General features: G+C 46.2%; 1 protein-coding gene across 2 annotated transcripts in view; it reads right to left on the reverse strand.

The window, feature by feature from the left end:
* Positions 1–32: 32 nt before the first annotated feature.
* Positions 33–13,161, reverse strand: part of ace (angiotensin I converting enzyme (peptidyl-dipeptidase A) 1) — a 17,634-nt gene continuing 4,505 nt past the window's right edge. The window contains exons 3-25 of one of the 2 annotated variants that reach the window (XM_061809547.1): positions 13,074–13,161; positions 11,369–11,512; positions 11,039–11,230; positions 10,754–10,851; positions 10,499–10,668; positions 10,111–10,334; positions 9,181–9,325; positions 8,485–8,583; positions 6,941–7,063; positions 6,664–6,869; positions 6,427–6,563; positions 6,194–6,352; positions 6,017–6,104; positions 5,787–5,930; positions 5,515–5,706; positions 5,012–5,109; positions 3,225–3,397; positions 2,911–3,134; positions 2,698–2,842; positions 2,506–2,604; positions 2,178–2,300; positions 1,855–2,039; positions 33–494 (exon numbers count right to left, since the gene is read on the reverse strand). In XM_061809547.1, the coding sequence (XP_061665531.1) occupies positions 292–494; positions 1,855–2,039; positions 2,178–2,300; positions 2,506–2,604; positions 2,698–2,842; positions 2,911–3,134; positions 3,225–3,397; positions 5,012–5,109; positions 5,515–5,706; positions 5,787–5,930; positions 6,017–6,104; positions 6,194–6,352; positions 6,427–6,563; positions 6,664–6,869; positions 6,941–7,063; positions 8,485–8,583; positions 9,181–9,325; positions 10,111–10,334; positions 10,499–10,668; positions 10,754–10,851; positions 11,039–11,230; positions 11,369–11,512; positions 13,074–13,161 (3,459 nt within the window). In that variant the 3' untranslated portion in view covers positions 33–291. The remainder of the gene's footprint in view (positions 495–1,854; positions 2,040–2,177; positions 2,301–2,505; positions 2,605–2,697; positions 2,843–2,910; positions 3,135–3,224; positions 3,398–5,011; positions 5,110–5,514; positions 5,707–5,786; positions 5,931–6,016; positions 6,105–6,193; positions 6,353–6,426; positions 6,564–6,663; positions 6,870–6,940; positions 7,064–8,484; positions 8,584–9,180; positions 9,326–10,110; positions 10,335–10,498; positions 10,669–10,753; positions 10,852–11,038; positions 11,231–11,368; positions 11,513–13,073) is intronic. The other variant, XM_061809548.1, reaches the window with a different exon arrangement.

The following is a 13,161-nucleotide window of genomic DNA, read 5'->3' on the forward strand; positions in this document are numbered from 1 at the left end:
TTTTTTTTTTTATTGTAGAAACAAAATCAACAAAGTTTTCACAATCAATGACTTTACAAATATTTCCTCCCTACATGTGAACATATTACAAATAAATTACAAAATAGCAATCTTTTTTTTTTTTTTTTGCATAGGCAAAAATATCATTGGTGTATAAAATAAATACACACGACGTAATTGGGAGGCTGACCAAAACAAATACTGTAAAAGCGAATGCGATCAGGTGCACCGGACAGGATGACAAAAACACTGAGATTCACATTGGGGTCACGAGCGAGCCGCAGTCGCCATTTAGTCCTTTTGCTTGAGCTCTATCGTCGATAACGACCTTTTGGACCTCTTTGACTTGCTGTATCTGTAGGCCAGAAAGATGGTGGCGACCAACAGGACCAGGCCCAGGACCAGCAGGACCCACTGGCCCGCAACGGCGGCCGCGCTGTCCACGTTCATCCCGAGGAAGTCCACGGTCGTGCTCTTCGTTTCGGGCTCACCTGCTGGACGTGCGAGGGACAACCGGTAAGATTCAGCTGTTCCATTTGATGCTCATTTTTTACAAATTGATGATGATTGCATTTTATTTTTTGTTTATGCATTGTTGGGGTAGCAAAAAAAAAAATCCGAAAAATAGCACATTATATGAAACTTTATAAAACATGGTAAGAGTCTAATTAAATAGAGTATTAAATTGTGTATCATGATGAACTATCCATCCCTCCATCCATTTTCTTTGCCGTTTATCCTCACGAGGGTAACGCGGAGTGCTGGAGCCTCTCCCAGCTGTCAACGTTACACACTGAACTGGTTGCTAGCCAATTGCAGGTCACATCGAGACAAACAGTCGCATTCACAATCACACCGAGGGGCAATTTAGAGGTTCCAAATAATGCATGTTTTGGGGATGTGGGAGGAAACCGGAGTGCCAGGAGAAAACCCACGCAAGGCACGGGGAGAACATGCAAACTCCACACAGGCGGGTCCGGGCTCGAACCCGGGACGTCAGAACTGTGAGCCCGTCGCTTTACCAGTTGACCCACAGTGCCGCCTCATGATGAATTAATTGAGGCTATTTCTGGTGTGTATGACCTGGCCACTGGGCACAGTATAGTACAGTCATGCAGATAAAAATGAAGAAGAGTTTCACAACTACTTTAACTGACTGAGGAAGCTGCAGTAATATATAAAGAATATTTACCTGTGAATATCGCTATACTGTCTGTCTACATGTGTTTTTATACTTTTTGTGTTCCGAAATCTGTCATCGCAGATCCACACATGCTATTCAGTAGCCTGTATGTGGCTTTTTTTGCATGATCGGTTAGCATTGAGCTAAGCAGGCTCAAGCCAACGTTATTTATGCGGTTGTTGTGAACTTCACTCGGGAATGACATTAAACAGCTGGAAGCCGCTTGAGTGATTGTCCGCGATCCGCCGAAGAAGCTCCTTGGTGCCACCACGCAGCGCACGTACCTCGAATACCTCAAAAAGCATTCCAAATGGTGAAACCTGACTCAGGGTCAAAGGCAAAGCGGTAATGCGTTTGGGTGTGTTGACCAAACTCAAACTGCTCGTGTTTGCGTGTGCGTATTTCCAAACAACAGCTGCTCTTGTCGCTCCCTGGCTCTCCTTTTCACTCTCATCAATCTAATCTGTTCAAATCCTTCCAACGGGATCTCATCAGGAAAAGAAGCAGCGGCGGAAAGATTTCAGTGTAAACTAAAAAAAAAGAAGGAGGTCTTCCAGCGAATACTTATACTACTATTTCCTCTTGGAAGGCGATTAACTCGGAGATGTGCCTCCCATATGTTGGGCTTCGCTCTCGGACTGCGTTCGGGCGGCGCAGTAGGCGGGACTTACTCGTAGGCCTCCAGTCGTAATTGGGCCACCCGCGGACGTCCTTGTTCTTGTCGTTCTCTTCCTCCAGCCATTTAATAAGCGGTTCGAAATACTCCATAAGAGGCTTGGCGCTCATGTGGGGCTGGCCCGTGATCATGGTCATGGCCTCGGGCCACGGCTTGCTGAAGCCCAACTTCATCACGTCTCTGCGGACACAGGCGGGGGCGTACCAAGATACGAAGTTAACAACCTTTTGTGCAAATTGAGGCACTTTATGGCGATGTCGTCTCCCACGTGACCGTATTAATTTATGCTCTCCGCTCGCGGTTGTCATGTGCACTCACCCCAGCAGCTTCCCGGCCTCCTTGGATTTGTAAATGTCACATGTGTGCAGGGGCCCCACGTGCTTGGCGGCGTCACACAGGGCCTTGTGGAACTGAAACTGGATAACGAAGCTGACAAAATACCTGATGGGTGATAAATGTAATATCCGTGTCATAAACGTGTCTATTAAACCGACGCGTGACGGTGTCTGGATTTGTTGGGTCACATGAAGTACAGTAAGCGCATCGTGTCTGATTGTTCATGTCGCCTAATGTGTCTTATCTAATCACAGTGATTCATTATCAGATGTTTTGTTTGTTCCCCTGGAATAAAAAATAAAGCACTCACCTCACATAGGGAACATTAGCGGGGATGTGGAACTTTGCACCAGGGTCGAAGTCGTCCTCGGTGCGGGCGACGGGCGGGCACAGGCCCTGGTACTTCATCCTGCGTTCAAAACAAGCAACAGGTCGCGTCACGTGGCTCGGTGGTTCTCGAACTGCAGGTCCCGATCCGGTCGCGCTCGGGTGTTCTCTTCACCTGAGGTTCCACCACTCTTTGTTGTACTCAGACGGCGGGATGCGCCCATCGAACACCTTCCACCGCCACTGGTCCATCAGGTAGCCAAAAGGCAGGAAGGCGATTTTATCGAGTGCCATGTTCATCAGGAAGTTGATGTCACTCTCTGAAAGGTCAAAGGAAGGAGTTAGAACTACGGGATACACAATCAACCGTGTGCGTTTCGATGCTCACCGTGATTGTTTTCCACTTTGTCCAGGAGTCCGATGCTCTTCAGGTGTTTGGGGGTGGACACAGACAAGGCCAGAACGTCACCGATGGCCTCGTGGAAGCCCGGGTTGGCACCTTCGCGGAACGCCACGGGCTGATCCTTGTACTGCAGGAAGTACTGGACTTGCCCCATCTCGTGGTGGACGGTGATCAAGTCGTCCATGGTCACGACGGTGCACTGTTTGATTCTGCGTAGCGCGTACGATGCGGTGTAAGAAAGGTTGCGAAAGCATTGCCAAACGCGATCTGTTCGACGGAGGGAAAACGTGCGGTTGAACCTGAAGTCTTTTCTGTTGTAGAAGTCCCAAGCGGAGGCGTGACAGACCACTTGGCGTCCGTCGGTGGGCTTCTCCAGCATGGATTTGTCCCAGAACTCTTTTGGCATGGGCAGCAGCCCCAGAGAGGTGAAAAAGTTCTCCGACTCCTGGAACATTTTTTTGGGATTCCAACCCTTGATAGAGGTTAACAAAAAAGGATAAGCCACATTAGTTTTGTTAAATCCTTATACAGTGAAGAAAATAAGTATTTGAACACACTGCTATGTTGCAGGTTCTCCCAATTAGAAATCATGGAGGGGTCTGAAATTTTCACCGTAGGTGCATGTCCACTGTGAAAGAGAAAAATCCAGAAATCCCAATGTATGATTTTTTTTGTGTGATACAGCTGCAAATAAGTATTTGAACACCTGTCTATCAGATATAATTCTGACTCTCAAAGGCCTGTTAGTCCACCTTTAAAAGTCCACCTCCACTCCATGTATGATCCTGAATAAGATGCACCTGTGTGAGGTCGTTGTCTGCATAAAGACACATGTCCACCCCATACAATCACTAAGATTCAAACTTGGAACATGGCCAAGACCAAAGAGCTGTCCAAAGACACCAGAGACAGAATTATACAACTCCACACGGCGGGAAAGGGCTCCGGAGAAATTGCCAAGCAGCTTGATGAAAAAATGTCCACTGTTGGAGCAATCATGAGAAAATGCAAGATATCACCTCGTGGGGTCTCAGTGATCCTTAGAAAGGTGAGGAATCAGCCCAGGACTACACGACAGGACTTGGTCAATGACCAAAAAAAAAAAAAAACTGGGACCACCGTTTCCAAGGTGACTGTTGGTAAGACACTAAGACGTCATGATTTGAAATCATGCATGGCACGGAAGGTTCCCCTGCTTAAACCAGCAGACGTCGAGGCCCGTCTTAAATTTGCCAATGACCATTTGGATGATACAGAGGAGTCATAGGAGAAAGTTTTGTGGTCAGATGAGACCAAAATGGAGGTTTTTTTGTCATAATTCCACTCACCGTATTTGGAGGGAGACGAATGATGAGTTCCATCCCGAGAACACCATCCCTAGAGTGAAGCATGGGGTGGTAGCATCATGCTTTGGGGGTGTTTTTCTGCACATGGGAGAGGACGACTTCGGCCATGTATTGTGAGATTTTGGGGAACAACAATCCCTCAGTCAGAGTCTTTCAACATGACAATGACCCGAAGCACACAGCCAGGAAAACCAAGGAGTGGGTCCGTAAGAAGCATATCAAGGTTCTGGCGTGGCGTAGCCAGTCTCCAGACCTAAATCCAATTGAAACTCTTTGGAGGGAGCTGAAACTCCGTGTTTTTCAGTGACAGCCCAGAAACCTGACCTGTCTGGAGGAGTGGACCAAAATCCCTCCTGCAGTGTGTGCAAACCTGGAGAACAACTGCAGGAAACTTTTTAACCTCCGTAATTGCAAACAAAGGCTACTGTACTGAATATTAATATTGGTTTTCTCAGGTGTTCAAATACTTATTTGCAGCTGTATCACAAAAAAAAAATCATACATTGTGATTTCTGGATTTTGCTCTTTCACAGTGGACATGCACCTACGATGAAAATTTCAGACCCCTCCATGATTTCTAAGTGGGAGAACTTGCAATATAGCAGGGTGTTCAAATACTTATTTTCTTCACTGTATATGCTGTTAAAAGGAAAGCGTTTTCCATCACGTACTTAACTGATATTACATTACATCCTACTCATCATTTTATTTTTGTGACTAAATCTAAACAGCACATTCACCTTTGCCACCATCGCCGGCGTGGCGTCGACTTGCGTGGCGTGCGGATAAGGCATGACCAGGTCCATGATCCCAGACCACGTCTGCGCCCACATGTTGCCTGAGGCCACAAAAGGACACGCCATTTTGACTGGGGGGATTCACTTCGGCTCCGTTGTGTTTATTCAACGAGCTAAATTCTTGGAGGACAAGTTTAATTCCGAACCGTGTTGAAATGTCACACACAATCTTACGCTTGACGCGTCTGAAAGAAAATGAAATCCTTCGCAAGTCCAAAGGCATCTGCAGCCAGCTGTAGATTATTAGTGGGGTATGCCACCACACAAAAGGAACATTTTGGCTGCTGTGTGTCTGTGAATTCCACAGTGGAGTAGTGACTGGCTTGTGGTTTTGTGTGATGTTCTAAAAGCCCGATCAAATCAAAGAAACAGTTCCGCGGTGCCAAATATTAAAGGTAGCGAGCGGACGATCGGGAACTGTATTCCAAAGGTCTGCACTGACTCACCCAGCAAGTGAGCGGGTATGGGTCCCGTCAGGTCGATGTGCTTCGGGCCGTACTTTTTGTACAGACCCCTGCGAACGTAGGCGTGCACGTTCAGGTAGAGCGGCTCCAGCTCCTTCCAAAGACTCTCCAGGTCCTCCTCAAAGCTCGGCGTTTCGTACAGAGAACGCCAGAAAGCACCGTTGTCGCTGTGACCTGTACAGAAGAGTAGATTGCGACAACTGTCACATCTTGAATGTGGTCATGTGAGACGCAAAAGGTTTTTCGGGTCGAACCGTTGAGTCTGGCGGCCTGGTTGGCCAGTTCGACGTATCGCATGTAGTCCGAGCGAAGGACTGTGCCGGCTGCATCTCGCCAGCCCTTCCAGGCAAATAACAGTTCGTCATAATCTCTGGACTCTGCCATGATCTTCTGAAGGTCTGAAACATCCGTAACGTGGTCACTTGGGCTCGGAATTAAACAAGTCACAGATGTCACGAAGAACTGTAAGAGTTTTAGTTCCTACCAGGATCCAGTGGATGGCATTGGCCGTTTTCTCTGCAGACCTCCGCCACGCTGTATTTGGTCTCCATGTTGGACAGGATATTGTTGTACTAAAATAGTCAAGATCAACATTTGCTGAGTCTTTCCGTGGAGGAGAAGAACCTTTTTCGCGCGTGGCGCAAACAGAAGTTCTCCGCACCTCTTCAAGCTGCGGCGGTGGCAGCGCGGCCCTCTCGATGTCGCTGAGTTTTTTAATGATGCGTTTGACCGCCGGGTCCGTGAAGTCGACGGTGTCGAAGCGCCGTGACCGCTGGCCGTAGTTCAAAGTGTGGGCTGACATTTCCAGGTTCTTATCGAGCTGGTGGACGAAAATGACTTTCGTGAGTCTGATGGTTGTCCACAGCGTGGCGGAGCTGGCAGCGAAGTTCTCACCATGTTCTGCTTGTTGGCTTCGTTGATGTCGGTGTTGTACGCCCAGGCGGCCTCGGTGTAAGCGTTCCACACCACTTCGGCTGTTCTGTTGTACTCCTCCAGAAGATTCTTGGCGTCAAGCTCGTCCGTATTTTTATCTGCACGGACAAGGACGACATTAACTAGGATGCAGGATGAAGGAAGCCTACCATTAAGCATTCTGAGGTGGTGTGGGGTTATGATTTATGTTTTACTGACCAATATCCTCTGGGTAGCCCTCAGGAATGGGTGGGACCCAGTTGAAGTCAGGCCATCCCAGCACCTCATTGACGTTTTGTTTTTCCAGCCACTTGATAATGGGATCAAAGTATCTCATGAGGGCACCTGCATCCATCATGTTGGTACCTAAAGCCTCTTGGAGCACGACAGGCCAGGGCTTGGAAGAACCTGCCTGAAGAACTTTTCTGCAGAACAAAAATGCTTATTTAACCTCGCCACCGCCACAGAACTTGACCCCGTGTGGTGTCGAACTCACTTTAAAATAGCCCCCGCTTCTGCCGAGTGGTAGATGTCACACGTGTGCAAGGATCCCGTGTGTTTGGCTGCCTGGCACAGTTTTTCATGGAACTGGAACTGCAGGATGAAGCTCACAAAGTACCTGCAGAAGGCAAAATCGGGACTTCATTCCATGAATTGCAATGCCGGACGATATCAATATTTCTCAAGGCAGAATTTCTGTATATACATTTTATAAATGTTTGCAGATCTCTTCAGATTTTTTAAAAGTCATCGAACAGCCAATCAGGGGTGAAATGAGACGGGATCGGTTAAAGAAAGCCCCTTTGTGAATATACCCTAATTTCTGGCCTACAAGCCTCACGCTTTCAACCCTGCGCTTTATGCGGCAATGCGGCTAATTTGTGCATTTTTTTTCTAACGGCCGCAAAGGGAGCACTTGAGCGGAAAAGGTAAGAATGAGACCGGTGGAATATATGTGCCAAGCAAGTGACATTTACCGGCCCTGTTAGCGTTGCACTAGCGTTAGCGCTGTGCTCGCGTTAGCGCTGTGCTAGCGTGTTGGTGCTGTGTTACTGGCGTGTCTCAGTGATATTTACCGTTAAGTTTTATTTTAATCGGCCCTGTTAGCCTTGGCACGCCATTAGTGTTAGTGTGACCTTTAGCGCGGCGCTAGCATTAGCGCTAATGTTAAACTCTTTCTGTGTACGGTCTTTCTTTGTAAATATCTTGTGTTTCAATGTGAGTTTCAATGTGGGCCCTTGCGGCTTTTACACAGCTGCGACGTATGTATGTACCAAATGGTATTTCCTTTACAAATGTACTCTGTGAGTAACCAGGTGCGCTCTGTAGGCCGGGAATTACCGTAGTTGAGCGTTACATCAGCCAGCACTACTAATTTTGAAGGTACTGGACAGATTAAGTTGACATGGCAACACATGGAGGCTGAAATAATAATAATAATAATAAAATTAAATAAATAAAATCCACAAAATTGTCAAAAAAATAATAGTAACAATGTAAAAATGTAATTGAAAATAATTTCAATTACATTATTACTGTTTCGTTGATGAAAAAAAAAAATATTAGTATTGAGGTTACAAATGTAGGTGAGTGCTCCTGATCGTCTTTAGAGCAGCAGAGAAGACATTTTAACGGCCCGCCATCGGTACACATGTGTGCAAACACAGGATGGATGTGCAGGCTCAGCGGCTAACCGCACGCGCCGACGTGCCGCCTGAATCAAAACAAAACAGATCCCTCAAGGTCGGAATAAAAAACGTGCTCCGCTTGTCATGTTCTTTTGCGGTGAACTAAGTGCAGCTGGTGCCCATTCGGCGAGTTTCCTGCTATTGTAAAACGTTCGGATTGTTGAAAATCCCGTTGCCGCCATCGCAGTGTACAATAACACCTTCATTCCTGTCTTAAATGCATTGTTCGTGTAAATTCCCACCTTGCCTTTCTGTGGGGAGGCACATGAAATATACATGTTTGTAACATTCTTATAAAAAAAAAAGTCTTCTCTGTGACTATTTAAGAGTTGTGGCTAAAACAAGATGCTACCTGATGTACGGCGTGTTTCCAGGAATGTGGAATTTTGCGCCAGCGTCAAAGTGCTCCTCGGTGCGCTTGGTGGGTGGGCAGATACCTTGATACTTTGTCCTTGACAGAAGACATCAGAAACAGATGTATTCCGTGGCTTATGTAAGCAAAACAAAAGTCATGGAAAATTTCTCTGTTTATAAGAATGACCTTTGTGTGATGATTTAAATAAGCGTGACACATACAAAAGGTTACAAGACTATTTTGACAAAGTAAAAAGGAGATATATATTTCCAACGCACGGAATAAAAGTAATAGTCATTACTTGTACCTGGAGAAGCCCAAGTACATTAACAAAAACTGAGTTATGAAATTAAATTTGCATTCAAGCCACTGTGATAGTTAGTAACAGACGGAAATATACTGTCAGAAGCTAAAGGTCGCTAGCTAATAATGCAAAAAGCAACATTTTAAAAAATACATAAAATTGAATTCCTTTATAAGAGCAAACATATAACCCGAAATGTATACACTGATTACTTAAATATGCAATAAAGTTTGTGCAGGCAAACAATTTTCAAAAGTAACTAACACACCTAACCTAACCACAAAACACATCAGAGTTGCCATGGCAACAAAACAGATGCCATGCTCTCCAGTTTATGAATCGCGTTTCTCTCTCGGAAAGTAAGTGCCAACTTTTACGTTTGCTTCTACCTGAGGTACCACCATTCTGAGTTGTATCGCTCCGGGGGGGTGTTGCCCGCAAACACACCCCATCGCCACTGGTCGATCAGGAACCCAAAGGGAAGGAAGGCGATCTTCTCCAGGGCCATCTTTAACAGGTAGTTGATGTCGGATTCTGGAGGAACGCAATGTGGACGTTTCATCGAAATAGTTGTTGTTGTTTTTTTGAATTTATTAATTTATTTTAGAGCGGGGCAAATAAATGGAATATATGCTAAACTGACTTCAAAAATAAATTGACACCGAAGAAAAGAATAATGCGAAAATTTCTTCCCGGAACCATGTGTTGCGTAGCGGAAACCAATGTTTTCACTCGGACTTTTCTGCGGACGGACTTATCGTTGGGTGACTGATAGTGTGCTAAAAGCAACAGAGGAGGACCAGTAAGTCTTTTTTAAGCCACTATAAAATATGTAATGTACGTGCAACATGTTTCACGAGTGAACTGAATGGTATAGTTATCTTTTTTTTTTTAAACCTAAAATGGTAATCGCTACTGCGCTAATGCTAAGCGCTAATGCTAACCGTTTAGCAAAGGCTGATTTTGTTGTGTTAAAGTGTACGGAATTTGTAACATACATTAATAGATACAGTTTAAGGGTTGACGTCCAGCTCTAAGAAATGAGATTAAAATGGGGGAGGGGCAGCAAATGCTCAAGTACTTGACGAAATATATATAAGATAATGGATAGGTTTCCAATTACGCCATCTTGTGTCATAGAGGTCAGAGAACACAGGTGATAAGTGAAGCGTGAAGTTTTTTTCTATCGTTAATTTATCCAATTGGTTGAAGGGTGGTGCTGACGTCATTGGAAACCTATCCATAGATTTTTTGAAAATAAATAAATTGTGACAGCCCTATTTTCCCGAATAAGCCGAATGTCAATTCTGTCCCGTTACCACTGTCAGACGTCACGGAATCCAGCAGGCCGATGGTCTTCAGGTGTTTCGGCGTGGAGACGGACAGGGAAAGGACGTCGCCGATCGCTTCATGGAATCCGGGATTGGCCCCGCGGCGGAACCCTACGGGCAGGTCCTTGTACTGAAGGTAATACTGCACGTGGCCCATCTCGTGGTGGACTGTGAAGAGCTGCTCCATTGTCACTGTGGTGCACTGTTTGATCCTGCAGCGACAAAGGCATGCAAATATCAGTCTTAATATTCTTTTTTTTTTTTTTTTTTAAATAAACCCTGCTAACGTATGGTTTGAAAAAAAAAAAAATTAACTTCACACTATAAAGTTTGCGTTTTTACACGAACCTGATTAGAAACCTCGAGTCGGGGCTACCTGAAGTCTTTGCGGTTGTAAAAGTCCCAGGCAGACGCGTGACACACCACCTCTCGGTCATCGGGTTTCTCCAGCATGGATTCCTCCCAGAATTCTCGGGGCATCTCGGCTAAACCCAGAGACGTGAAGAACTGCTCTGCGACGCGGAACATTTTTGTCGCGTTGTAGCCCTGTCAAAGGCAAAATAATAATAAGTAGTAATTTGGGTCTTCTTCCACCAGAGGTAATCCGTAAAACTAATGAATACAAACTCACTTGTTTGACCATTTCTTCAGTCACGTCCAAGTTGGGTTTGTCAGGAAACGGTATCATCAAGCCGTAGATATTGTTCCAGGTCTGGGCCCACATGTTTCCTGCGGTTGAGGAAGAAAACACACTTAAGCAACAATCCGTCCTCGTTACGGGATCGCTTTGGCTCGCGGGCTCCGTAGGAAATGCCTGCTTGGAGCGTTGACATCCCGCGCGGCGAGATAAGCTGACAAAGGCGCGCGGGAGAGCGTGAGGTTATTGTTGCGAAGGAAAAGTAAAATAAATGCGTACCCAGCAGGTGAGCGGGGATCGGACCCCTGAGGTTGATGTACTTGGGGCCGTACTGGTTGTACAGTTGTCGGCGCACGAAGGCGTGCAGGTTCTTGTAGAGCGGTTCGATCTTTTGGTACAGTTGCTCGATGACCTCCTGGAAGTTGTCTACCTCATACCAAGAGCGCCAGTCATCCCCTGTGTCTTTAAATCCTACAAGAGAAAAGCAGAATATATTTAGATCTGCTTATCCTCACGAGGGTGGCGGGAGTGCCGGAGCCTATCCCGGCTGTCACCCACCCTCACTTTTAAGACAATGAGCACCGTCGTATCCGAGCGGCAACGTCTTACCGTCCGCTCGCGCGGCTTTGTTGCTGAGCTCCACGAATCTCGGGTAGTGGTCCTTGAGGGGGACGCCCGACGCGTTGTGCCAGCCCTCCCAAGCGTACAGCAGCTTCTTGTAGCTCCTCGAGGTGGCCATGATTTGCGTCAGGTCTGCAAAGGACAATAAGCCACGTGCGAGGAATAAGAGAATAATAAGAGGAAGAACCGAATGAGGGGCATGGTGACGCATCGGTGCCATTTTGCAAAGCTGGGCTGTTGTAGTTTATGGTTTTCCACCTCGATAATGATAAAACCACATACTGTAAATCCATTATCGCTAGAGGTGGAACAGTGAACAAGTTTTCTGAGTATTAAATGCAAAACTTGATCGAGGCAAACAGTCAATTCCACACTGAATCGATGTCATTGAGATTTGACTTAGGCCTCCATCCATCCATCCATCCATTCATCCATTTTCTACCGTTTCTCCGGGTCGGGCCAGCGGGGAAGTAGCTTGAGCAGGGATACCCAGACTTCCCTTTCCCCAGCCACTTCTTCCAGCTCTTCCGGAGAGATCCCGAGGCATTCCCAGGCCAGCCGAGAGACATGGTTTCTCCATAGTGTCCTGGGTTGTCCTCGGGGTCTCTTTCCGGTGGGGCACGCCCGGAACACCTCACCGGGGAGGCGTCCGGGAGGCATCCGGATCTGATGCCCCAGCCACCTCAGCTGGCTCCTCTCAATGCGTAGGAGCAGCGGCTCGGCACTGAGCCCCTCTCGGGTGACCGAGCTTCTCACCCTATCTCTCAGGGAGAGCCCGGACACCCTGTGGAGGAAACTCATTTCGCCCGCTTGTATCCGGGATCTTGTTCTTTCGGTCACGACCCACAGCTCATGCCCATAAGTGAGGGTAGGAACGTAGATCGACTGGTAAATTGATAGTTTCTCCTTTCGACTTAGCTCCCTCTTTACCATAATGGACCGACTTATGCCTGTATAATCTAAACTTTTTGATAAAGAATAGGATGAGGATGAGTTCTTGCACTTGTTGAAAAAAATGAAATGTTAGTCAATAGTTTCACTACAAAAAAATGAGTTGATTCAGTACCATGAAATGAATCTACTGTACGTAATCTATACATACGAATGAAGTATGTCCGTTTACATATGTTAGCATAATGATTCAAATTATTTTTGTTCTTTTTTTTTTTTTGCTTCAAGTCAACAGGCATTGTGCTGCTCCTTTGGTTCAAGAGATTATACAAACAGAAGCACACACGAGGAAGAGTCTTAAGTAGAAAATCGAGGGAAAAATAATTCCAAGATTTTTAATAAATTCATTGCAACGGTATATTTTACACGACTGAATAGATAGGACTTTTGAGAGCTTTTGTACCTTTAAAAAAATAATCATGGGGGGGGGTGGAAACGGTGCAATTTGGGTTGTCTGCTACATTGTGCCTGGGAATCGCTGCAGCATGTCGCAGACAAAACACAGGGCCATTGTTCCCAGCGCACTCCGTGGTTCTAAGCTATTAGCCTGCTGTTGTTCCAGGCTTTTAGTCAACGCTCACAATCCCCCTCCATAACATTTCCTCCGTGAAGTGACTTTGACCATCCTGTTACTTTTACAGGAACCGATAAGAAGTTTTTGTTTTTTTTTTTTTACAATGTTTTGCTCCGTAAACGTCCCCCTTCACATCCTTCTTCCCGCGATCATTCGGATTTTACTCACCAGGTTCCAGGCTCCAGGAGACGTTAGGCTGCGGATGGACTTTAGCGGTAGAATAAATACTGTCCATGGTGCTGAGAACGGTGTTGTA

This window comes from Syngnathoides biaculeatus, chromosome 22 (assembly GCF_019802595.1).
Source record: "Syngnathoides biaculeatus isolate LvHL_M chromosome 22, ASM1980259v1, whole genome shotgun sequence".
In the NCBI taxonomy this organism is placed as follows: domain Eukaryota; kingdom Metazoa; phylum Chordata; class Actinopteri; order Syngnathiformes; family Syngnathidae; genus Syngnathoides; species Syngnathoides biaculeatus.